Source organism: Pelodiscus sinensis, chromosome 23 (genome assembly GCF_052426305.1).
Source record: "Pelodiscus sinensis isolate ZL-2025 chromosome 23, ASM5242630v1, whole genome shotgun sequence".
In the NCBI taxonomy this organism is placed as follows: domain Eukaryota; kingdom Metazoa; phylum Chordata; order Testudines; family Trionychidae; genus Pelodiscus; species Pelodiscus sinensis.
The window spans coordinates 10,156,988-10,183,351 of NC_143074.1; the positions used below are offsets into that span (position 1 = coordinate 10,156,988).

At 45.7% G+C, this 26,364-nt stretch overlaps 1 protein-coding gene and 2 long non-coding RNA genes across 7 annotated transcripts in view; 1 reads left to right on the forward strand and 2 right to left on the reverse strand.

The window, feature by feature from the left end:
• The window catches only part of CDK5RAP2 (CDK5 regulatory subunit associated protein 2), a 176,797-nt gene extending 150,644 nt beyond the window's left edge, over positions 1-26,153 (reverse strand). For 3 of the 5 annotated variants that reach the window (XM_089772988.1, XM_089772987.1, XM_006129080.5), the window contains exons 1-5: positions 25,775-26,153; positions 25,052-25,119; positions 20,870-20,937; positions 9,037-9,147; positions 6,806-6,882 (exon numbers count right to left, since the gene is read on the reverse strand). In XM_089772988.1, coding sequence (XP_089629114.1) covers positions 6,806-6,882; positions 9,037-9,147; positions 20,870-20,937; positions 25,052-25,119; positions 25,775-25,827 — 377 coding nt within the window. In that variant the 5' untranslated portion in view covers positions 25,828-26,153. The other 2 variants (XM_089772986.1, XM_089772989.1) reach the window with 2 other exon arrangements.
• On the reverse strand, positions 4,262-5,073 carry LOC149521741 (uncharacterized). Its single transcript, XR_016347777.1, has 2 exons — positions 4,936-5,073; positions 4,262-4,887 (listed from the first exon to the last, which is right to left on the reverse strand). It is a non-coding gene; the product is annotated as an uncharacterized LOC149521741 (long non-coding RNA).
• Positions 4,773-5,134, forward strand: LOC149521742 (uncharacterized). The gene is made up of 2 exons (XR_016347778.1): positions 4,773-4,905; positions 4,954-5,134. It is a non-coding gene; the product is annotated as an uncharacterized LOC149521742 (long non-coding RNA).
• Positions 26,154-26,364: the final 211 nt, after the last annotated feature.

Genomic DNA, 26,364 nt, shown 5'->3' on the forward strand with positions numbered 1-26,364 from the left:
TGACATTTTTTGGATGAGATCTAAACAGATCCCCTGACCATTAAGTTCTGAGGACATCTTCATCTGTATTACTGGGATGCTTAATCCAGTGAATGGTTTACCAGATAACTGGTAAGTATCAGCTTTTATCGAGTGATGCTTACCAGTTCTGGTTAACTGGTGGGTGCTGGAGCAAGCCCTGTCCATGGTGGGCCCAGATGCGCCACAGGCAAGGGCTGCTCTGGCGGGGCTGGAGAAGCCTCCCTGTGCCACCTGCCCACCCTTCAAGTGGTTAGCTTGTTAAACATTATATTTAAGTGGTTAACCAATTAAACAGGATTTTACATCCATGCTGCGATGTTAACTGTAGAAACTGTAGAAACCATTTTCATATTTAGCTAGAAGCCATCTTGTATATCAGAAACCATTTCAGCTTTTCTCTCAAGCACGTAGACCAGAGTGAACTTTCTGTCACCCCGTGAGAAGAGGCCTACAGGATGGGCTATTGGTATGTGTTAATTGGGCTGGTTGGGACAGGAGATGTACTCCCTTGCACCTGTCCGCCATCTTGTTGATAAGGCTTTGTTTTTCCAAATTTAATTGAGGATTTCTGTAATTGGATGCCCTGACGTCAGACTGTTTGGTTAAGGGTATAAAGATACTAGGATTGATTGTATTAGCAGCCTTACTGGGTCTGGCTTTGCTGTGACCACGTTTGGCTCATGCTGTGCTTTATTAATTAATAAAGCTGTTTGTTAGCTGCCTAAACACATAGGAGCGTGTTTTTGCTTCGACAATTTGGAGGTCCCACCGAGATTCCTAACGCGCCACTTGCCCATATGGACGGACCGGCACTCCACTTCCAAACCTCTCAGAGCGCTCAAGAGAAGGTAAAGGGGATACCTGTTACGAAATCTCCTGGTTGAGGGCTTGGGATTTGGAGTGACGGCCGGCCATCGGGGTAAGGGGAGCTACGGAATTCAATTTTGTGGAGCGGCTAACATTTTTGTCTGTCTGTGTCTGTCTTTGTCTATTAGGCCTGTCTTATGTGTCACAGTTCCAAAAGGGCACACCGGTGTCTCTAGTGAGGCAGCCATGCGCTGGACCCTCTGTGTTCGGACGCTAAAAGCTGGTGTGGTGCCATTACTCTCTCTCGGCACACGGAACTGTAGGGAAGCTTTGTTGTCTCTCTCTGTTATTTGTGGGCGTAGTACTGACCTCTGAGGCTAACCCCAGGCCATAGTGCCCCATTCCGCCAGGCTGTCTCCAAGCGCCAGGACGTGGTGTTCTGCCAGGCTGGGGCAGGTGCCGGAAACCCCTGCGAGGCAGGTAGACCTTGAGTCCAGTGCTTCGCAACAAAAAGGGGGGGGACCAGTGCGAGCAGGTGAATTCTTGATTCGGTGACTCGCAGAGCGAGCAGGCGGATCCTGATTCAGTGACTCGCAGAGCAAGCAGGTGAATCCTATTTCGGTGACTTGCAGAGCAAGCAGGCGGATTCTGATTCGGTGACTCGCAGAGCAAGCAGGCGGATCCTGATTCGGTGACTCGCAGAGCGAGCAGGCGGATCCTGATTCAGTGACTTGCAGAATATGGTGTAAGCAGGCGGACTTTTAGTTCGGTGCCTTACAGAATTAAGCGCGCGCAGAAAATGGGGGTAGGTCAGTCTACAGGAATTCCAGTGCCTTTATGTTAAGTGCCTTCGGGTATAGGATCCTAATGAAGTCTGATATTAAGTGCCGGGTGTCTTAGGGCAGCGCCACTTAATAGAAACCCATGGGAACTGGACAGTAAAGAGAGATGCATCTAAATGTAGAAACTGTAGGAAAAATATGAAAAAGGAGAAAAAAAATTGTGAAAAAAAAAGTGTGTGAAAAATGAGTATGAATGTAATGAGTGAAGAATGAATGCCTCTGCATAGGTCTGAGACTTGAGCTGATCCCAGCTGCACCAGGGCTCTCCCACGAGGGAGCTCTGAACGCAAGGGGGGGGCCAGCTGAACCTCGAGACTCAGTGGATATGTGAGGGAGTGATGACTCCCCTTATTTCATAAGCTACTAAGGTCTGACACTCTAGACCCGGCAGACTCTTTCTTTGGAGTGTGTAAAGTTAGTTTAAGTGGGGATTAGTCTAAACACCCTCCACTCTGCCGAAAGGCACCCCTGTGTACTACATGTACGTGCATAGTGGTCCAAGGACCTGTAAGCATTTAACAAATTGGAAAAGAGGAAAAATTAAAGCTATGAGGGACGAAAGTAAAGCTCAGAAAAGCAAAAATCCTCCCTGCAGTAAGATAGGTAACTTAAAAGTTGCTGCAGCACCTCTGTGCCAAAATAATGCATAAGAAGTGGGGAAAAAAAAAGAAAAGAGATTTCTCAGTTGGCACACCCATATCAGCCAAGGTTGGGGGGGAAATTTGGCACAACATCACCCCTCTATTCCTCTTTATAACGCATACACAGATAGAGAGGAAACATGAAAAATAACTGAAAGGAATTAGCTCTTCCCTTTGACAACACGGGCTCTTGTAACAAACTTGCCCGATCCAAAGCAAAACACAAAGTTTAAAATAAGTTTAACAGGTTAAGGAAAGTGTTCCTCCAAATCCTAAAGGGGAGGGAAAAAAAAAAAACCTGCTTTAAGAAATGACTCCTTGTTTCTTGCAGCCTCTTTTAATCATCTTAGCAATGAAACAGTCAAGTTAAACATTTGGCTACAGACACTTTGTTAAATCTATTAAAGAGAAAATAAGGAATTCTATTTAAACTTAATTGGTTAACCGCATAAAAGAATAGAATCTATACATTGTAAATTTGTAAAACCTGCACCCTAAGGGTTAAATGTGTCTTCCAAGGAACCTAATTATTGTTTAAAAAAATCCAAGCCCAGAAACTTCACAGTGTTTCTGGTCAAGGCTGAGCTGATAGCACTTTTGGCTTGCTTTCAGATCCAAGGTTGTGTGTGTCTGCAAACTGCCTGTCTGTTCTGGAAGAGGGGGAGCACTGTCCCCCATAAGTAAGTCTGTAACATTGCATGTGATTCTTTTCAGGAAAGGAAAACCTTTTTGCTTGCTGGAATAGTAACTAGCAAGCACCTTGTTCTAAGAGTTTCTGTGGCAGTAAAAAAAGCCTGGTCTGCAGTACAAGAGGGAAACTGAGGCATGCCACCTTTAACTTAATAATTAAATAATGAAGTAATTTACTCAAACCCTCTGAAGCTAGTGTTCAAAATAAAAGCATACAATTAGGTAACAGCAGGCTGATCAAAAAGTAGCAAAAATCTGTAAAGAAAAAGTGTTCTAAAATATAATGCACCACCCCAATGTGGGTAGAAATGTTTTCTTTGTCTTTCAGATCATCAAGAAGTGCTAATATCATCTGAAAATTAACCGAAGGAAAAAAAAAAAACATGGTTCTGTGTCATGACATAATAAGTTTGTGTTCTGTGTTCTGTCCAGATTTGTCTTGTGTGTGTCTTGATTGTGATATATGTATTTCAAACATTGTGTGTACAATATTGTTGTTTTAATGAAAGAATAATTTAAGTCCCTTGAATAATCTTAACATTGTGCTTTATATAAATGGTTCTTGCCTTTATAATTTTAGTAGAGTTTTAGTAGCAGGCTATGCAGTTTGTACTGTCTGGAATGTAGCGGAATCTGCTCCTCTGCTGTTTTTCCCTTCTCTCCTACCATCGCCAGCTCCTATGCCGTCTTTTTCAGAACTGGCCCTCCTGCGAAACCAAGCCCCAGAATCAGAAAAGCAGGAGTGGAGACTGGCAGGGTGCACCTTGCGCCCAGACCACTTGTGGTGCAGCTCTGATGGCCACATTGTTGCCCCAGTGGTCTTGCTACCTCACCTTGCCCCCGTGCTCCCTAGATTGTCGCACGTTGGCAAAAGGGGGGATGGTAGCAATCCTAAAACAAAATTGGTTTGCTCCCAAATTCTCCCAAGCAGCCAAAGATTACTGTCTGGCTTGCCCTGTCTGCCAAGCCCACAACGTGGGTAAACCTGTAAAGACAGTTCCGGTAACCAGACCTCCGCCTTTGGGACCATTTCTGAATTTACAAATGGACTTTATTCAATTGCTTAAATGTCAATCTTTTAAATAATGTGCTGGTTATTGTTTGCTTGTTTTTGGGATGGGTAGAAGCTTATCCCTGCAGGAAACATGATAACATCACAGTAGCTAAGAAACTTCTAAATCATTACATTCCATCATGGGAAATACACCTTGTGATCTCCAGTGATAAAGGTACCCACTTTACTGGGCAAATTGTTCAAAAAAAAAAAAAAAAAAAAAAAAAAAAAAAAAACACCACCCTGGAAAAGTACTACTCTACCAGACAAGCACTGCACTGTGCACGACACCTGGAGAGCGCAGAAGCAGTAGAAAGATGAAACAGGATTTTAAAGAACGAACTTGCTAAAATATGAGAGAACTCTGGCTTAACATAGATAGTAGCACTCCAGATTGCCCTAATGAGCATGAGAGCCACTCCTAATCAGAAAACTGGACTCAGTCCACATGAAATTGCATGTGGCCAACCTATGAGACTGTTAAGCAGCCCAGAAATTGACCTGGCTGATGCCACACTTGTTAAAAGAAGCATAGTCAAGTATTGCCAGGAACTTATGAGGTGTGTACAGTCTTATCATTCACAGGTTAAGGACGCCTTCCAGGAGGCCCCGACTGAGCCGTGCCTTAAACTACAACCAGGAGACTGGGTTTGCGTGAAAGTTCACCAGCAGAAGACTGCCCTGGAACCCAGGTGAAAGGATCCCTACCAAGTCCTTCTGACCACCCATACTGCTGTAAAGTGCGAAGGATTGCCCACCTGGATTCACGCATCCCACTGCAAACCCGTTCCAGTCCCTACAGAGGTTGTCCCCAACAAGGAGCACCGCAGACCTGGTACCGGAGACCCAGGTCCAGAAGCAGATGGGAATCACCATAGACCTGGTACCAGAAACCCAGGTCCAGAAGTAGACGAGGATCAGCACAGGCTTGGTACCGGCAATCCAGGCCCAGAAGCAGACGAGCCTGAGAGACCAAGGCTAAGGTACCAGCTGCGGCCCAGAAGAACCTGCCAGCGATAGGTGAAGCAAACTACGAAGTCCTGAAGAACAGCCAGCATGAGGCTGGACAAACAATTCATGTTGAGCTTATGCTTAATCTTGTTTTTAATATTTAGTAGTTATAACCTATATGGTTCAAATGTGTTTATGCTTTTAATGAACCAAGTTTCCCAAGAATTTAATTCCACAGGTTGCTGGATATGTGCTCACAGTCCGGTACATTCAGAAGGAGGCATCTCAATGATTCCAGTCCCACTAAACAACACTCAAATGAATGGCACACTGTTTAGTAAACTAAGCCAAATGATACTTGGCAGGATAAAGGGTTTACTAACCCAGGGTATATCCGCCTAGCCCTGACCCCAATTGGAAGGTACTGCTGGACATGTAATGGTTCAGGAGCCAGGGTGAGAAAAAGCCAAAACCGATGGCCCTAGACTATGTCCTAGCTAGTAAGAGCAGGGTTTGTGCCTTAGTAAGAAGAAAATGCTGTGGGTATATTTCTGACACCAGCAAAGAAATAGAGGAAGATGCCTCAGATTGAAAGAACTGTGAAACGCCTAAGGCAGGGGGAAAACTGGACCCTCTGGGATTGGTTGAGAGGCTGGTTTAGACATGTGGGAACTTGGATTTTGCAAAGAATAGTTTTAGTATTGGCTATATTCTTTTGTGCCTATTTTTGTTTCTTGCTAATCAAATGCTGTATTTCTTGTATTCTGGAAAACACAAGGCAGACCCTTATCAATGGGAATGTGGAACTAGTGATGTTAAAATAGGATGAGCAGAGAAAGGAACAAGAAATGTACATAAATACTTTAATGGAAAATGGAGGTATAAAATGGTTTCAAAGTTAGCCTTTAAAAGGCTAAAAGGGGGGAATTGTAGAAACTGTAGAAACCATTTTCATATTTAGCTAGAAGCCATCTTGTATATCAGAAACCATTTCAGCTTTTCTCTCAAGCACGTAGACCAGAGTGAACTTTCTGTCACCCCATGAGAAGAGGCCTACAGGATGGGCTATTGGTATGTGTTAATTGGGCTGGTTGGGACAGGAGATGTACTCCCTTGCACCTGTCCGCCATCTTGTTGATAAGGCTTTGTTTTTCCAAATTTAATTGAGGATTTCTGTAATTGGATGCCCTGACGTCAGACTGTTTGGTTAAGGGTATAAAGATACTAGGATTGATTGTATTAGCAGCCTTACTGGGTCTGGCTTTGCTGTAACCACGTTTGGCTCATGCTGTGCTTTATTAATTAATAAAGCTGTTTGTTAGCTGCCTAAACACAGAGGAGCGTGTTTTTGCTTCGACATAACTCAGTCCCAAATTTTGGCAATTACATTCTATCTACCCCAAAATACCCCTGATAGAGTACTATCCACTATTCTAACTATATAGTGGTCCTTCATGCTTTTAAACAGTTACTATATTCTACTCCAAAAGGTAGGTAAAGCAACTTCCAAACATGAGTTTGCAAAATCCTCAAGGACCCTCATATACAAAAGGTACCACAAGTCTCATTATATAGATGGTAAGTTCTTGGCAGTCCTTAGATGGTACCTTTATTTGCCAGAAGCTGGGCATGAGTGACAGGGAAAGAATCACTTGATGATCACCTGTTCTGTTCATTCTCTCCGGGGCTCTGTTGGAAGACAGGATACTGGACAGGATGGACCTTTGGTCTGACCTAGTATGGCCATGGACCTAAGTTCTAGAAAGAGTGCGGTCCCTTTGAGAGGCAATGGTACTTACGAAGCTTTGATGAGCAGTTTTTCCCTCTCCTGCAGGTCACGTTTCAAACTTTCTACCTCAACCTTTAGCTCTATATTCTACAAGACAAAGTTAGATGATGAGATGACACACAACCCAATGCAACTCAAAGTTAATCCTACACATTGATTACATTTTTAGGTTATAGGCAATAACAAATTCAAAAACAAATTAGGTCCAGAGCATGATGGAAATGGGAACTTACTTCTGATTCTTTGCCTTCAAAAGAGTCTTTATTTTACAAGACTTCAAATAGTTTTAAAAGACACCAGAGTTTCTTAAAAATCATATATTTGATCATCACAATAAATAAGTCACACAACAATGTTAAAGACTGTGAGCTCCTCACCATATTTCCAAGAAAAATTGCCATTTTTCAAACAGATCAAAGCAGTTACCTGGAGCTGTTCACAGCCATACAAGTAGTTTTGCCCACCTAAAATATTTAGGGTATGTCTACACTTTATTAAATTAACTTACAGCCACGGCAATAATTACTGTGTTAGTACATGTCCACATTGGGAATGTGAAAGTGTAACTGTGTATACCAGGGTGGGCAATATTTTTGAAGCAAGGACAGTTCACAAATTTCGGAAGTGGCCGCAGGCCGACTCAGAAGGATGGGGCCCTGGGAGGAAGGGGCGGGATTGAGAGTTACCCTACCAGGAGCTTTGCTTGGCCAGGGTCCCTGCCCCCTGACTTCTAGCCAATAGAAGGGACCTGGAGCAGAGGGGAGGGTGCTGGGGGCTAGCCTCCTCCCACAGTTGTCTGGGGTAGAGGCTTAGAATTCACATAACACAGCTGGCAGCTCCTGGCCCCGCTGCTAATCTGTTGCCTGGCATGCATAAGCCCAAAGAATAGAAGCAGTTGAAAGGGCTTGTGCCTCCCGGGTAACTTGCAGGCAACAGGCCAGTGGGACCAAGAGCTGCGAGCCCTTTCAACTGCTACTATTTAAAGACCTCACATATTCCCTGTGGCTGCCAGGCAATGTGTTGCCCAACAGGCACAGGGAAGACATGAGCCCTTTAAATAGAACCAGTTAAAAGGGCTTGTAGCTCCGGTGCTGTTAGCACATTGCTAGGGAGCCAGAGATATGCGACCCCTTTCAATTGCTTCTATTTAAAGTGCTCTCACCTTCCCTGCACCTGGTACACAAGGTGCAGCAAAAATGCGAGCCCTTTAAACAGAAGCAGTTGAAAGGGGTTGTGTGTCTCTGGCTCCCAGGCAATGCACTGGGGGTGGGACCTGGAACTGCCTCGCAGGCCGGATCAAAGCTCTAGGAGGACTGGATCTGGCCCACTGAGAAGCTTTGCCCACCCCTGGTGCATAATGTTAATCGATGAGCACAGGCACTCATCTTATAGGGACCGTTACTGCACCCGTTCCCAGCAGGCTCCCATTCTTCACCTTCCTGGTCCCTTCTAGGAATGGGGTGAGGGAGAGAGAAGCCACCAGAGTAACGGTCCCTATACGATGAGCGCTTGGATGGCCATTAAGAAGAGATTCAAGTGCCATCCATCTGATTAGCAGAGCTCCCACAGCATGTTTCTCTCCTGGTGGTGCACATCTAAATATGTCTCTGTGCACATAACAAAACATGTTCTACACATGGATGGAAACAAAATCAGTGGAAACGTTGCACCTGAGGCTTTTCACCCACTCCTCACCACACCGGCTCCCAAATGGGAACAGAGTCCAAAGCCAGTGAGCTCTCCAACGAAGAAGGGGCTTTCTTGTCAATTTCATGTCTCTTGTAAATAGCATAGCAAGAAAAATAACATTCAGAAGATGTAATTCTGACATTCACATAGTGTATGCAGCTGACTTGAAATTTCATCTTCTACCTGCTAGGACTGGTCTGGGAAGTTTCACTGAATGCTAACCATTGGTGACATAACTGAACGAGAAAAACTCGAATAATCACGGTGACAAGTAATTTAAATTAAGATTTCAGAGGAGAAGAAAGCTCAGATTTATTGTTCGAGTAATATAATTGTTCATTAGCTAGTACTGAAAAATTGAATTTAATCTTTCATTTTGTATTAAGGTTATTTTAATCACTTTACTATTGCATATAATTAGACAGAAGTGAAAAGAACTGGCAATACTGAAATTTCCAACAAAGGCTGAATATCAAGTGATTTAGAAATTTTAAGATAGCAAATATTGTTTGGAAAGATACACAGTTACTTGCAATGATTTTAAATACCTACAATTTTGTAGATGTCTTCAGTGGGACCATCAAATTTCTGCTGCATTCGCTCCTCCAGAAAATATATACGAAGCTTTAGGTTGAAGTTCTCTTTTTTCAAGTCAGTTATTTGCTGTTAAAGAAGAGAAATAAGTAAACTATACCACATTTCACAAGTAAAATTGATATTGTATTTGCTTTTGTTCCTCACAGCACAAAAGGTAAATAAAAAGTTTTTAAAAAAAAATCACACATTAACAGACCATGAAGATATGGGACATTAATAAAAGGTCCCTACTTAAAGTCATCTACCAGTGGAAGTGGATAAAGTCATCTTGACACCATCCTTGAAAAAAATAATCATAAGACCATTTGTTCAGGAACTCTTCCTAAATCGTAAAAACTAGATGAAGAAAGATGTGGAAAAATTGGAGAAGGTCCAGAGAAGAGAAACATGATTAAAGATGTAGAATATATGAGCTGTGAGGGAAGACTGAAAGAACTGGGCTTGTTTAGTATGGAAAAAAGAGAAGACAGAGGGGACATGACCGTGGTTTTCAAGTATCTAAAAGAGTATCACAAGGAGAAGGAAAGGCAAATTGTTCTCCTTGGCCTCTGAAGATAGGACAAGAAGCAATAGGCTTAAATTGCAGCAAGGGAAGTTTAGGTTGGACATTAGGAAAAACTTCCTAACTGTCAGAGTGGTTAAACACTGGAATAAATGGCCTACAAATGTTATGGAATCTTCATCTCTGGAGATATTTAAGAGCAGGTTAGATAGACATCTATCAAGGATGGTCTAGATCAGTGGTCCCCAACGCAGTGCCCGAAGGCTCCATGGCACCTGCCGGGGCATTTACGTGTGCCCACTTAGTTGGGTTCACGACGCAGGATGGCCAGGAGAAGACAGGCCGCACGTGCTGAACTCGCGCTGTGACGGGGCGTGGAGAAGCGCTGGCAGCGGGAGAACCTGCTGGGGAGCGTGGCAGGGAGCTGTGGGAGCGGAGTGGCCGGTCCAGAGTGGCGAAATGGCTGCGGTGGTGGGTCTGGTGCCGGCGCAGGCGCACTTGGCAGGGGGCCGGCCAGCCGGGAGATGCAGCAGGATGACATCACCCACCAGTGCGGCGCCCACCACATAAAAAGGTTGGGGACCACTGGTCTAGATGGTGCTTGATCCTGCTGTGAGCACAGGGGACTGGACATGATGACCTCTCAAGATCCCTTCCCGTTCTAGTGTCCTATGATAACAAGGGCCAACAAATTTTGGTAAGAACAATAGGAAGCTACAAATTTAAAGCAAGATCAGGGTTTGGTTGTGCCAGGAGAACCGTAAGTTCTACGAGAAGGACTTCCATAACTTGGAAAAGGAGGGGTTGCTGTGCCAAAGAATGTGATATGAGAAAGGCCACTGGGGGCAGTGAGCCGGCAGGGGACAGGTATCCTGCAGAGTGTACGCTGGAGGCAGCCGCACCACCAAGGAAGTGGCCAGCAGGGCTGGGTCTCCTCCATCTTCTCTGCAAGCACAAGGGTAAGTAGCTCCCCTTCCCTCGGCATATTAAATAATCGTTTCATTAAAGAGAAAGTCTCCTTTTAAATTTTTTAGGCACCCAAAAATGGAACATTCAAATAAAACACATCTCCTGCCAGCCCAGAAAGTATGTAACTGAACTACTAATAAAATATTTACATAGGCTTCTCTAGAACAACACCTGACCAGGATAGTGATAGCAACTATGAAATGCTAAGGGGGATTACAGAGGCTATAAATATAAAAAACTCAATAATAAGGGGGGATTTCAACTATCCCCATACTGACAGGGTATACGTAACCTCAGGATGGGATGCAAAGATAAAGTTTCTTGACACTTTAAATGACTGCTTTTTGAACCCACAAGAGGAGAGGCAATTCTGATTTAGTCTTAAACGGAGCACAGGATCTGGTCCAAGAGATAAATATAACTGGACCACTTGGAAATAGCGATTTAAATGTAATAAAATGAAACATCCCTGTCGTGGGAAAAACACCGTGGCATTTAATTTCAGAAAGGGGAACTACACAAAATAGAGGTTATTTAAACAGAAATTAAAATATACAGTGCCAAAAGTAAATCCCTGCATTGCAAGGAAACTTTTCTAAGACACCATAATAGAGACCCAACTTAAATGTCTACCCCAAATTTAAAACAAACAAAACAAAACACCCCACACACAGTAAGAAAAGGACAAACCAGGGAACTACAGAGGGGTCAACCTCACGTCAATCTCCGGAGAAATCATGGAGAGGATCGTCAAAGTGTTCATTTTGAAGCACTTGGAAGAAAGGAAACTTTCAGGAATAGTCAGCATGGATTCACCAAAGACAAGTCATACCTCACCAAACTGATTGCCTTCTATGATGAGATAACTGACTCTATGGACATGGGGAAATCAGTGGATGGGATATACCCTGTAGTTAGCAAAGCTTTTGATATGGTCTCCCACATAATTCTTGCCAGCAAATTAAGGAAAGATGGATTGGAAAAATGAACTGTAACTTGGACAGAAAGCTGGCTAGACTGTCAAGCTCAACAGGTAGTGATCAACAGCTCGATGCCTGGTTGGCGATTGGTTTCAAACAGAGTGCCCCAACGATCGGTTCTAAGGCCGGTTTTGTTCAACATCTTTATTAATTACCTGGACAAGGAGATAGATTACACCCTCAGCAATTTTGCAGATGGCACTAAACTAGGGAGAGACGTAGGTATGCTGGAGGATAAGGATAGGGTCCAGAGTGATGTAGACAAACTGGAGGATTGGGCCAAAAGAAATCTGATAAGATTCAACAAGGACAAGTGCAGAGTACTGCACTTGGGACGGAAGAATCTAAGCATTGTTACAGGCTGGGAACAGACAGGCCCAGCAGCAATTTGGCACAAAAGGATCTGGGGATTACAGTGGATGAGAAGCTGGATACAAGTCAACAGTGTGTCCTTGCAGCCAAGAAAGCTGATGGCATATAAGGGTGCAATAGGAGGAGTATTTCCTGCAGATCTAGAGAAGTGATTATTCCGCTTTATTCAGCACTGGTGGCACCACGTCTGGAGTATTGTGTCCAGTTCTCAGTCCCTGCATTACAGAAAGGATGTTTCCACATTGGAAAAGAGCAACGTAGGACAACCAAAATGATTAGGGGGCTGGAACACATGACCTATCAGGAGAGGCTGAGGGATTTGGGCTTATTCAGTCTACAGAAGAGAAGAGTGAGGGAGTATTTGATAGTAGCCTTTAACTACCTGAAGGGGGTTTCCAAAGAGGATGGGGAGAGGCTGTTCTCCGTAGTGACAGATGGCAGAATGAGGAGCAATGGTCTTAAGTTGCAGTGGGGGTGGGGGTGGGGTGGGGAGCTCTAGGCTGGATATTAGGGAAAAAAAATTCATTGGGAGGATGTGGAAGCACTGGGATGGGTTATCCAGAGAGAAGGAATCTTCATCCCTAGAGATGTTTAAATCCTAGCTTGTTAAAGCCCTGGCTGTGATGATTTAGTTGGGATTCGACTTGCTTTGGGCAGGGGGCTGGACTCAATGGCCTCCTGAGGTCTCTTCCAGCCCTATGATTCTAACTCAAAAAATACCACCGTGGCTTAATCACCAAGTGAAAGAAAAAGTTAAATCCTAGAGAGAAAAATAGAAAGGAGCATAAACTCTGTCAAAATAAGCAGAGCTCAACAAACTATAGAACCTACTCGCCCAAGGCGAGTAGATTTCAGCCATGTGTCCTGTTTACCTGCGGCACGCGCATATGCAATGTGGCTCTTGCGCATGCGCAGTGTGGGGCTAGCGAGTGGCTTTTGCTGCTATTTGTCAAGACCTGAAAATAAATGCAAAAAATTATAAGGAAAGCCAAAAAGGAGTTTGAAGACCAGCTAGCCAACAACTCAAGAAGTAATAGTAAAATGTTTTTAAAGTACATCAGAACAGTAAGCATGCTCAACAACCAGTAGGGCCACTGGACAATCGAGATGCTAAAAGAGCACTAAAAGATAATAAGGTAATTATGGAGAAACTAAATACATTCTTTGCTTCACTGTTTCCAGCTGAGGATGTTAGGGAGATTCCCAAACCTGAGCCATTCTTTCTCAGAGGCAAATCTGACCCAGATTGAGGTGTCATTACAGGAGGTTTTGGAACAAATTGATAAACTTAACAGTAACAAATCACCGGGACCAGATGGCATTCACCCAAGAGTTCCGAAAAACCTCAACTGTGAAATAGTGGAACTATTAACTTTGGTCTATAACCTATCCTTTAAATCAGCTTCTGTACCTAATGACTGGAAAATAGCTAATGTGACTCCAATATTTAAAAAGGGCTCTAGCAATTACAGACTGGTAAGTCTAACGTCAGTACCAGGCCAATTAGTTAAAACTACAGTAAAGAACAGAGTTGTCAGACGCATGTATGAGCATAATTTGTGGAGAAAAGTCAACATGGTTTCTTTAAAGGGAAATCATACCGTACTAATCTACTACAGTTCTTTGAGGGAGGTCAACAAGCATGTGAACAAGGGGGATCCAATGAAAATAGTGTACTTAGATTTCCAGAAAACCTCTGGCCAGTCCCTCACCAAAGGCTCTTAAAAGTAAGTTGTCATGGGATGAGAGGGAATGTCCTCTCATGGACTGATAACTGGTTAAAAGACAGGAAACAAAGGGTAGGAATAAATGGTATATTTTCAGAAAGGCAAGTGGTGTCCCCCAAGGGTCCATACTGGGACCAATCCTTTCAACTAATTTATAAATGTTCTAGAGAAAGGGATAAACAGTGAGGTGGCAAAATTTGCAGATGATACTGAACTGCTCAAGATAGTTAAGACGAAGCAGACTGTGAAGAGCTTCAAAAAGATCTCACCAAACTTAGTGATTGGGCAACAAAATAGCAAATGAATTTTAAAGTTGATAAATGCAAAGTATCAGGGGGTAGCCGTGTTAGTCCGAATCTTCAAAAGCGGCGAGGAGTCCTGTGGCACCTTATAGACTAACTGAAGTGTTGGAGCATAAGCTTTCGTGGACAAAGACCCACTTCGTCAGATGCATCTGACGAAGTGGGTCTTTGCCCACGAAAGCTTATGCTCCAACACTTCAGTTAGTCTATAAGGTGCCACAGGACTCCTCGCCACAAATGCAAAGTAATGCACATTGGAGAAAATAATCTCAACTACACATACAAAATGATGGGGACTAATTTAGCTATAACACTTAAGTGGAAGATCATGGAGTCATTGTAGATAATTCTCTGAAAACATCCACTCAATGTGCAGCAGCAGTCAAAAAAGTAAACAGAATGTTAGGAATCATCAAAAAAGGGATTGAGAATAAGACAGAAAATATCTTATTGCCTCTATATAAATCCATACCATGTCCATATATGGAATACTGCATACAAGTTAGGGATGACCTGGTCTTAGTGGGTTAACCCTGTAAACTACACCCCCCACCCCCTCCCCACACACACACCTTGCTGCCTCTGTATCAGAGGTAGCAAGAGGAAGGGGAGGCAGGGGCTGGTGCTCATGGGGAGCTGGCTTAAAATACAGCCCCCCCTCAGAGGCAGCAGTGCAGGAGAGAGGGGGCAACAGGGAAGGCTGCCACGAAGCAGCCTTTGTCCACCAAGGGCCCAAGCTCCTCACAAACAGAGGCTGTGCTGGCATCCCACAGAGCAGCATCTGTCACAAGGAGCTCAGACTGCCTGCAGACAGAGTTTGCTGCCACCTCTCACTGCTGCCTCTGTCTCAGAGGGGCAGCAAGCAGGAGCCGGTCTGCACAAGAAGCTGATTCTTAAACCAGCTTCCCTCACAGATGGACTCCCACCTGCCATCCTGCACTGCTGTGTCTGAGAAAGAGGAAACAGTGTGGGGTGGCTAGGGGCTCCCCAGTAGTGGGAGCCTATCGACTATCGAATAGTTGTATAAACAATAAAACTGGATGTGGTTACACAATTATTATAATATACATCATGTAACATCCCTAGTACAAATGTGGTTACCCCACCTCAAAAGACATATATTGGCACTGGAAAAGGTTCAGAAACAGGCAAAAAAAACGGGTTTGGATAAGGTGCCATATGAATAGAGATTTAAAAGACTGGGACTTTTCAGCTCAGAAAAGCAGAGACCAGGGGATGTGATAGAGGTCTATAAAATCATGACAGGTATGGAGAAAGTGAATACAGAATTTATTTGTTCCCATAACATAAGGAAGTCACCAAATGAAATTGATAGATTTAAAACAAAAAGGAAGTTTTTCTTCACACAGTGCACAGTCAACATGTAGAAATCCTTACCAGATGTTTTGAAGACCAGGACTTTAACAGTGTTCAAAAAAGAATTAGACACTTTCAAGGAGGCTAGGTTCATCACTACTTATAGCCAGGGCTCGACAATCTATTGAATCTACTCACCTGTGGTGAATAGATTAAATCCCGGAAGAGCCGGGTTCGGGCAATCTGCACATGTGTAGAACGCTGGACAGAGCGGCTGGCGAGCAGGGCTCGCCACGGTTCAGTGAGCCCTGGTAATAAGTGTTCTGAACCAAATCTAACAATTGTACAATTCTGCTCCACATATTCAGTTAAAACAACATTGCTTGTTAAGTTAAAAATGCATTTCCTTATTTGTGTTACAAACAGACTTGACTAGTAAATCTGATAACAGAAGGTAGTGATATAGCACTCAAAGATCAATTCATATTCAGTCATTTTTTTAAATGAAAGGAATCATTTAAATCATTGGTTGAGCCTTAACCGGGGGAGGGGCTATGAGGCAACCCAGAGCTTTATATAGCAGTGAGTCAGCAACCGGGGAGCTTGCAAACAGAGGCTGGTAACAGGGAATTTTGAGAGGGAATTCTCCAGGTAGAGAAGGTGCTAATACAGGACACTTGAGGGAAGTGGCTATCTAGTGTGTGTGTGTTTGTGGGTTTCTTGCTGTGTGATAAGCTTGTGTTTGTCTGGGGTTTAGGGGTTGTTGGGGTTTTTTCCTCTTCTTCCCCTCCCCCCTAAGGAGTGTGTGCTGTGGCTAGCAGGTGGAAGCTCTGAGCTTCTAATCAAGGTTTGAAATCTAGAAACCTCTGCTCATTGGTTGAGCCTTAATCAGGGGGAGGGACTATCAGGCAGTCCAAGACTTTATATAGCAGTCAGTCAGCGATCAGAAGCTGCTAACAGGGAAATTTGGAGGGAGTTCAGAAGGGGGCTCGATACTCTCGTCATTCTTTAAAATATTTCCACTAACCAATTATCAAAACTTCCTGAGCTCTGGTGGGCCTTCAGGGGTTGATTCCATCAGAGGCAAAGCTTTGAGCCGGGCCTAGCCTCAGCCTTCTAAAAAAGACAGCCAGAGTGAACACAGAGAGCAGCGAACAGGGCACCAGCCAACATAGGAGTTTGCCTAGGAATTCACCTTGGGAGACCCCTACAGTGTTTGGTGCTCTCTTCCTTGAAGATTTTTTTTTCTTTTCTCTCTCCTGCTCTTCAAGAATGCATTTAATAACATCTGAGGAATCTCTCTGAAGGAAGGCAGGTATGGATGGTGATAGGTCTGCTGTTGTTACTTGCACAACATGTGCCATGTTTGCCTTCCTCCCAGAAAAAAGAAGGGATTTCATCTGCACTAAGTGCAAGCTGGTCGCCATTTTAGAAGAAAAATTAGAGGATTTGGAGGTCCAAGTATCGACCCTACGTTCCATCAGAGAGGATGAAGACAGTCCTTGATAGAAGGCAGCGTTTAATCCTGCAGGCACAGCAGGCTGAAGAGCCAGTGAGGGAAGTACAGGACAAGGAAGAGAAATGGTAGCATATAACCACTAGAAGGCGGCGGCGGCCAACTCAGGTTTCCCCATTCCTGTAGAGGTAAGTAACCACTTTTAGGCTCTCTCCACCGGTGGAGAATGCTTTGGCAGGGAACTCTCAGGGAAGAAATCAGAAGGGAACACAATTTACCGGAAGGCCTGGGATGTGTAGTCCAAGAGATGGGGGTTCCACAACCATCACCCCCAAAAGACGACGATGGGGGTGGCGGTCGGGAACTCCCTCTTAAGAGGGACTCAGTCATCCATCAGCCATCCAGACCTGCAATCTCAAGAAGTGTGCCGCTTACTAGGAGCTTGCATTCAGGATGTGATGGAGAGGCTTACAAAACTGATGAAACCTTTGGATTGCTACTCCTTCCTGCTTCTCCACATGGGAACTAACAATACAGCCAAGAATGACCTTCCTGTGGAATTTGCATATCTTCTTCCAATCGCACTTTCGAAAGTGGAAATAGTTTAGACGCGGCTTTTTTTGGCAACCTCCCCCCTTTGTCGAAAAGCTGCTCTTCCTCAAAAAATGAGGTTTTCGAAAGCTCTGCTTTCGAAAGTGCCATCGGAAAAAGATATACAAATTCCCACAGAATCTGCATGTCCCCTTTCGACTGTTCCACGTAGTCTAGATAAACCCTAAGCTAGGGGGAGAGCTAGATACGCTGTAGGGCAGGGATAGGGTCCAGAGTGACCTAGACAGATTAGAGCAGCGTTTCCCAAATTATGGTCTGCGGCTCGGCACCGGGCCATGGAAAAAAATGCCAGGCCTCAGCATGCCTGGTGGCTGTCAGCCCTTAGGCCAATTTGACCTATTTGGTCGAATCGGGCCCCACGCCCCTGCACCCGGAAATGCCGGCGAGTTAAGAGCCGGGGCCCTGCTCCACCACTATGTGGAGCTGGGTCTCACCCCAGCTCTGCCTGGAGCAGGCCCCGGATCCCTCCCCCCCCCCGCCGGCCCTCCCACGCGTCCTCCCACCCCGCCCCCAGAGCATCCCCCTCAGTCCCGCACCGTCCCTGCTGCACGCAGCTCCTCCTCGCCACCTGCTGCCCATGCGCGGCGTTGCTCGTGGGCAGGGAGGACACCTGGGCGTAATGTGACGTCATGTCACAGCCCAGGGTTTTGAAACCTGCGGGAGGCACGTGGCGGGGCTTGGCTGGCTCTGGGTTCGGCCTCCGGGGCCTGAGTGTGGACTCCGGCCCTGCAACGTGGAAGGAGAAAGTAGGGAACCGGCTCATGCAGCGGCGGAGGCGAGGAGAAGGGTGGGGGGAGAAGGAGAAAGGGCTTGGGAGGGGGAGGGAAAGGCACCAAGGGACAGGGGTGCAGGAGAGAGAGAAATAAATGCCAGGGGGCCAAGTGCAGACCATGAGGGAAAGGGCAGTAGGGGAGGTGTCAGTGGGAGGGGGGACAGGGTGATGCTGGGAGAGGAGAGGGGAAGGGCACTGGGGGCTGGAAGGGGAGGTGCTGGGAGAAGGCTTGAAAGAAGGGGTGGGCATGAGGAAGGTCAGGATGGAGCAAATCGTGTCTGAGGGCACAGAAGGGCAGGAGGGGAATGGGGCAGAGACTGGTGAGGGGGTGGGTATTAGGGAAAAAGAGGGCAAAGGGAGGCACCAGGAGGGTACAGGGCTAAGGGAAGGTGCAGGTGCCAGGGGATTCCGGGGTGAGGAGGAGGGGAGAGCTGGCCACCGGAAGCAGAACTGGATGGGGGAATCAGGGCAGGCTGGGGAGATTGGGGGGCTGGTGGAAGCAGGGCTGCCGGGGGGGGGTGTGAGGTTGGGGGAAGGGACCTGGCCGGGGAAGATGTGGGCGGGGTGGGAGAAGCGGCCGCTGGAAGGAGGACTGGACGCAGGTACCGGGGCTGGCCAAGGGAGATTAGGAGGAGAAGCGGGGGAGAACTGGCTGCCCGGGAGGGGGCTGGGGAAAGTGGGGCTGGCCAGAGGCGCAGCAAGGGGAGCAGGGGGAGGAATGAATCGGCCTGCAGGGAGTGGGACTGACCCGACCCCGTTCCCCTCCCTCCCCCGCACCCACAAAGCACGAGTTAGTCCAGCACAGGGATTCTACTGTCCCCTTCCCCCCCCCCCCCCCCCCCACATCCCTCGAGTAGTTGCGAACTATCTGGCTTGTAGACACACTCATGCAGCCTGAGAACATTTACCAGCCAGGCAGTTCGAAACTACAAACTGATAAATCTAGTAATAATACAACTTACCTACCGAGAAAATACCAGACATGTTATATGTCTGGTATTTGCTCAGTTTGTTTTTCATGTGTTTATATTTTTGGGCTGCAAAAAGCAGAACTGCAAAAAAAGGGTTCCAATTAAAGTAAAAGTTTGGGAAACCCTGGTCTAACCATCTTTCTGTCTGTCTTACAGCCCATTTATCCAATCCATATTCCTTAACTTGCTGGCAAGAATATTGTGGGTGACCATATCAAAAGCTTTGCTAAAGCTGGCACTGGGAGATTTGGGAGGACCAGAAACAACTTATTTGAATATTCATCATTTGATTAATGAATATGCAAATGAAATCCAAAAGTTTGTGAATGGATTTACTGGTCCCCGTGTCAAAAAGTTTGGGAACCCCTGGATTAGAGGATTGGGCCAAAAGAAATCTGATGAGGTTCAACAAGGACAAGTGTAGAGTCCTGCACTTGGGACGGAAGAATCCCAAGTATTGTTACAGGCTTACAAATGGCTAAGTAGCAGTTCTGCAGAAAAGGACCTGTGGATTACAGTGGATGAGAAGCTGGATATGAGTCAACAGCGTGCCCTTGTAGCCAAGAAGGCTAATGGCATATTAGGTAACATTAAAAGGAGCATTGCCATTAGATCCAGATGTGTGATTATTCCTCTTTATTCGGCTCTGGTGAGGCCACATCTGGAGTATTTTGTCCAGTTCTGGACCCCCCACTATAGAAAGGATTGGAAAGGGTCCAGCGGAGGGTAACCAAAATGAGTAGGAAGCTGGAACGCATGACCTATGAGGAGAGGCTGCAGGATTTGGGCTCATTGAGTCTTCAGAAGATAAGAGTGAGGGGGGATTTGACAGCAGCCTTCAATTTCATGAAGGAAGGTTCCAAAGAGGATGGAGAGAGGCTGTTCACAGTAGTGAGGGAGGGCAGAACAAGGAACAATGGTCTCAAGTTACAGTGGGAGAGGTCTAAGTTGGATATTAGGAAAAACTATTTCACTAGGAGGGTGGTAAAGTTACTGGAATGGGTTCCCTAGGAAGGTGGTGGAATCTTCATCCCTAGATGTTTTTAAGTCTCGGCTTGACAAAGTCCTGGCTTGGTTGATTTAGTTGAGATTGGTCCTCCCTTGGGCAGGGGGCTGGACTTGACAACCTCCTGAGGTCTCTTCCAGCTCTATGATTCTATGATCCTCATAAGTAAAATTATGAGGTCAGAAAAATGCCATGTATTGCGTTGTAAAGCTCAGGGACATTAAAATGAGTTTGTGAATGTGTAACTGCTGGAAGTTTCGGTGGTTACACATTTACACACCGGGGAGGTAGCGAGGGGGAGGAGTAGAGAGGCAGGCCAGCTCCTCATGCACTGCAGCCAGCACAGGGGGAAGGGGTTCCTGTGTGTAACTGTGTACGTTAACTGAGAAGCCTGGGCTCACTGGTTAACTATGTATACAGGTACACATTCACATCCCTAGGGAAGAATTACACTAGAACTATTCTTTAAGAGGAGTTTGACCATGAAGCCATGTTGAGACCGCAACCAAGATGGGACATTTTCTAGCCCTAATAACAGGATCTTGCTTCAATCTCAACAGTTACAGTTAAAAAATGGGTAGTAAACTGATGAGCAGATTCTCAGATGGTGTTCATCAGGGACTTCAACAGAGCTATGCTAACTGACACCATTTAAGGACTTAACTCAATCAAAATAAATGCATTTATGGGTCTCCAGGAAGTTATTGTACCTCTACCTTTTCAGTAGTCAATTCTGTAGCATACTCTATAGGATTTAGCAATTGATTTTTGTCACTAAATTTTACATGATAAATTTACTTACATTTTCATAATCCTTCATGGTCCGAGCTCTGGTTGGTGAAACTATATCTTCCGCCACATCCAGAAACACTAGACAACGGACAAGACAAATCAGATCCAAGCCAGCATTCCCTCTAAGTTGCACAGTGGCAGCAGCTTCACAGATGATTAATCAGCCTCACACAATCAGTCAGCTCCTACAGGGGGCCCTGAGCCTGACTGGGCAGGGCTGATTAATCACCTGGGATGCTGTGCTACAGCGCAGCTTAGGAGGAACCAAACATCCAAACATCAGAGGATCCAAAATTACAATGTTATTAGGGGAAAAAGGTTATTTTAACCATCTGAATGCATTAAAAGCATCAAACAAGTGTATTTTCATGTGCCCTTTTTAAATTATGGACTGAGTTATGACAAAAACAAGGCAGGTGCTCATAGCTGCGCAGCGCTGTGCCCCTCAAGATCAAGGCTTGCATCCATAGCAGAGGTAGCAAAGAAATATTAGCTACTTCTCTATGTATATGATTACAAATAATCAAAGTGTTTCTCTCTCGTGTTCATTCTACAATAGCCAAAATTTAATAAGGAACACAAATGTGGTATTAAGACAGCTATGAACATATGCAAACTTTAAAAAGGGAAGGGCGGGGGGGAAGAGATTCTATACAGGAGGCTTAAAAATTGCAGATTATATACAAAATGTGACATCATAAATCTACATATCCATATATGGAAAAGCTAGAATTGAAGGATTAAGGGAAAAAAGTTTGAAGTACCAAGTTCCCACTGTTTAAAGAAAGTTCCCACAATTAAAAGAAATTATTGAAGTAAATATTTCCAAAGTTATCAAGTAATTCCATACACACTACAGAGCCTTTCAATATTCCCAGGAATGCCAACCAGAAGTCTTCAAATGTTGAAGATTTGACTAACATGATGAGATGCATAGAACATCTACAGTAACAGCATCACTGCCATACAGCAATGTAGGTTTATTTCTTATAATTGCTTGCTTTCATAAAAAAATATCTTCCAGTTAGCATATGTAAGTTGTTTTCATTATTGCACAGCAGAATTTATATTGTAGACCAGGGAAGGGCAAAAAGGCCTCCTGCAGGCCAGATGCGGCCCGCCAAGAGAGTTGATCTGACCATGGAGTCCCTGCTACTATCTGCACCCCCAGGCCAATCAGGACCTGGAGGGACGGAGGGGAGGGAAGTGCACAAAGTCTCCTCCCATCCTGCGAGGGGTGCGGCACTTCTAAGCACCGCATGCTCCTTGCAGGACAGGGGCAGAGTGGGAGGAGACTTTGCACGCTCCCAGGCCAATCAGGGTTTGGGGGCAAGAGGAGCGTGTGACATCTCCTCCTGCCCTGCAAGGGGCTCAGAACTTAAAATCAACCGCCAGCTGACTCTGAGCATGGCGCTCCCTTGCAGGGCAGGGGAAGGGAGCAAGAGACTTCATGCAGAACACAGAACCATCCTGGCCTCACCCCTTCTGGGGTGGCCTAAGGCAACTTCAAAAATTTCTGAAGTGGCACCCAGTCAAAAATTATTGCCACTCATGTTGTAGACTGAGCTTCAACTAAATACACAAAAGCATACTGGACAGAATAACATTCAAAATACAAGGCCACGAAACTGGTTATCAGAACAGAGAAAATTGCTATAATTATGCATAATTAGTTTTCATTTGATATTTCAAAATAAATGTTTCATGTTGTATTCTCTCCCAAACATGCAGTAAAATGAATATTCAGCTACTACTCCAGAAAGTAAAACATGCTGAATTACTATCCCTGCTCAATACAGTTCAACAATATTTGACAGGAAAAGTCTGGTGAGAGACTTTCACGTGCTCTCTCTAAAATAAAGGACTAAACTACCATCATTGTTTCTGAAATTAGTACAAGAACAGGACCAAAGTCTTGCAGGATCAGGATCTTAATGACAATAGAAACTTAATATGTTGGTATCTTGGCTTAATACAAATTGGCACTCTCTGGTACAGCAACATCCCTGGTCCAGCATCATTTTAGTTAGCTGGATGTCCACCTACCACAGATGTGGCCAAGTCTCCTGCAGTCCCATAAAGTTTGTTTTTCGCCATGAGTCCAGGCTTTCAGTGCTCTGTGCTGTTATTTAGCTCGATTTTACCCCTAAATGTCTTCTAAGAGCCCAGTAAGCAATGGAAGTGGTGGTAATGCTCCTAGACCCGGGGTGGTCTCTTTCATTTAAAAAAGATGTGGCTCCTGCTGCTTCTGAGCCACGCGCCCTGACTATTCAGGCCGGCAGCTCTGCGCATGGCGTCCCAGGGCTTGCTCACGGGCAGCCACTCAGCACACAGAGTCCCAGCGCCTGGAGGGAGAAGTGCGTGGCGGCAGATCCAGGACCTAGGCATTAGGTTAGAGCCGGGGACGGGGGGGGGGGGGGGGACGGGGGGGGGGGGGGGAGAAAGAGGTGCCTGGCTCTGGGTCAGGGGGATTGGGTTACAGTGGGGGGGGGGGAGGTGCCTGGCTCTGGGGGAAAGGAGAGGGATTGGGTTAGAGCTGGGGGGGCGGTGCTTGGCTCTAGGAGAGGGGAGGAGGATTGGTTTAGAGCGGGGAGGGGGCTGGCTCTGGAGGAGAAGGAAGGCATTGGGTTAGAGCTGGGGGATGGGAATGCCTGGCTCTGGGGAGCATTGGGTTAGAGCAGGGGAGGGAAGGGGGAACTGGGAATGCCTGGCCCTGGGGAGGGAGGGGCATTGTGGGGGGGGGGGGGGGGCACGAAGCACCTTAAGCTCAAAGTCTCCGTGGATGCAGAATAAGGCAGCCAACACAGATGTCCTATTTAAATTCTAGGGCAAAAAAAGAATCAGCATGTACCTGATTTACAATGTTTCTTTAAAGAATATTCAAAGGCTATTGTTTGCCAGGCTGAAGCAATTATTCTGAGATGTTTTTGAACCTCTCATATTTGCAGTCTGGGACAGGCACTTCAAATTGTGCTAAATTACTTCTCAGTGCAGTTTGATTTAAAAAAAAAAATCACAGGACATAATACGGCAGTAGTGTTAAATTTCAAATACATAGTGGGAATGCTTTTTTGAGAGAGAGAATTTACTGTATTTTTAAAGGTTTTTTTTTATTTGATGTGTTTTCCTTGTCAAGTCCTCTGAAGATCTATGAATTTAAATTACTAGAGACTTTTGTATTGGTTTTTGTCTGAAATGTCTTGTAATGTTGTTTTTATTACTACATGTTGTGTACTATATCGATCTTTCTCTATATAAATATATAAAAATAAATATACAATACGTGGCTCTTTGTATTCTATTCACCGCTATTTTGGCTCTTTGTCTCTAAGTGGTTGGCCACCCCTGCCCTAGACAATACTCAACACCCATGGTTCGGCAAATTCTCTGCTTCGGAACAGGTCAAAGCTCTAGGATGCTGGACTAAAGCGGTTCAACCTGTACCACTAGCTTCAGTTTATACGGTTTGTTGGTTTTCTTAAAGGGACATTATACTTATAAAAATTATATGTTGCAAATAAAGAAGTTTATTTGCCTGTTACTAACATCTATTAAAAGTGAACTGTTAAGTGTGAAGGCTAGGATTATAACAGGGTTTAAAAGAGAACTAGATAAATTCATGGAGGTTAAGTCCATTAATGGCTATTAGCCGGGATGGGTAAGGAATGGTGTCCCTAGCCTCTGTTTGTCAGAGGGTGGAGATGGATGTCAAGAGAGAGATTGCTTGAGCATTACCTGTTCAGTTCACTCCCTCTGGAGCACCTGGCATTGGCCACTGTCAGCAGACAGGGTACTGGGCTGGATGGACCTTTGGTCTCACCCAGTAAGGCCATTCTTATGAACTGAACTTACTTTTCGCTATTTATGATCTTTATTAACTTTTGACACTTCTACCAGCTGGGTAATTTATTCAGTTTCACTATGTAGTTATTTTCACTTTCAGATTCCCAGTGCTGCAATATTTGCCTAGCAAATACTGTGGGTTAATCGTTTGAAACAATAAGTTTTTAACACAGGAACATTACAGAAATGTGTTTATTAGACTACAGTGCTGTAAGAACAAGTTTGGCTGTTCTCTAGACAAGCTCTTGCAAATAAGATGTTTATCTTCTAACTTTGCACTCTCCTGAAATGAACATTTCAAGCGTTCATTTGACCACTTCTTGTGTGCCATCACATTAGCTGCCCTTACCTCCATTACCTCCTACGCCAATACAAGGTTCTTCTCTGGAGACATCTGGCAGTCTGGAAATACTGACGCTAAGAGTGAGACACAGGAGGCATTTCAGTGATGGAAAGTTTAGAAGCCCCACAAAAAGTCCCTCCTTCCTGAGTACTTCCAGTGTCTCTCCCCAACACACAATACACGGCAAACACCAAAACGTGTTTTGTTAATCTATAAAGTGCTACCAGACCATTTGTTGTTTTTTAAATTTATCCTGTACAGACTAACTCCGCTAACCCCTGAAGCTACCGAAAGGGAGGGAAGGGATCCAGGTAACAGCTTCGCACCCCTTCCCCAATATTAGAAAAGATACTAAGAGCCAAACAGCCACATGGGAGGTGGGGGTATGAACCCCAAGCTGCAGTACTCCTGCCCCTGTGTGTGAGGCCCAAGCCACAGCCAAACTCTGGGGGCTTCAATCACCAGCAGACAGCTCCAGCAAGAGGTGACCAGACCCGAGTGTGTGGGGAGGGGGAATCCCGAGCGCCCCCGGTCTCGCCGGGGGGAAAGGGGTACTCGGATTTCCACACATGCACAGTCGGTCTGGCTTGGAGGAACGCGTGGGGGTGATGCCGAGCGCCACTCCGCTCCGCAGGCCAGACCCCAGTGGGGGGGGGATCTCAAACAGCCTCGCCCACGCCGGACGCCCTAACGGTCCCGGCTGCCTGCCCCGTCCCACCCCGCTCCTACCTGCCGCTAAACTCCACGGGCAGGGTGAGGTCCTCCCCCGGCAGCGAGTCCATGGCGGTGCGACCCCCGCAGGGACCCTCCGGCGGCGGTGGCGGCTCTGGTTGTTATTGTCCGAGTTTGGCGGCTTCGTTGGAATTCAAACGGCCGCAACCGCTTCCGCCATCTTGTATATCCGACTGTGAAGCCACTTAGGCCGCTCTGCAATGGTACGTGCTGAGGGCACGATAGAAAGCTAATGGGGCGCCGCCATCTTTGCTGAGGGCAAATGCTGCATACGCCAGCTTGACTAAGGGCAAACTTTTGCGGCAACCAAGGCCAGCAGCTTTCACCTCTAAGAACAAAGAAGGTAGCGAATGTGGGCAGTAGCCATCTTGAGTGAGGGCATAAAAACGGGCAGCGTGCGCAGCCGCCATATTTAATACAAGAGCGAAGGAGGGTGTGACCAGGCGCCATCTTTAGTCAGGGCAGTTGCGCTGCGAGGGATACTGGTTAGCATCCCGCAGGGTGACACACGCTCCGAGTCCTCTAGTCTCAGTATGATGCGGTCAGTTCCGGGGTGAGAGCAGCAGCCCACGAGTGCTTCTTCCCTG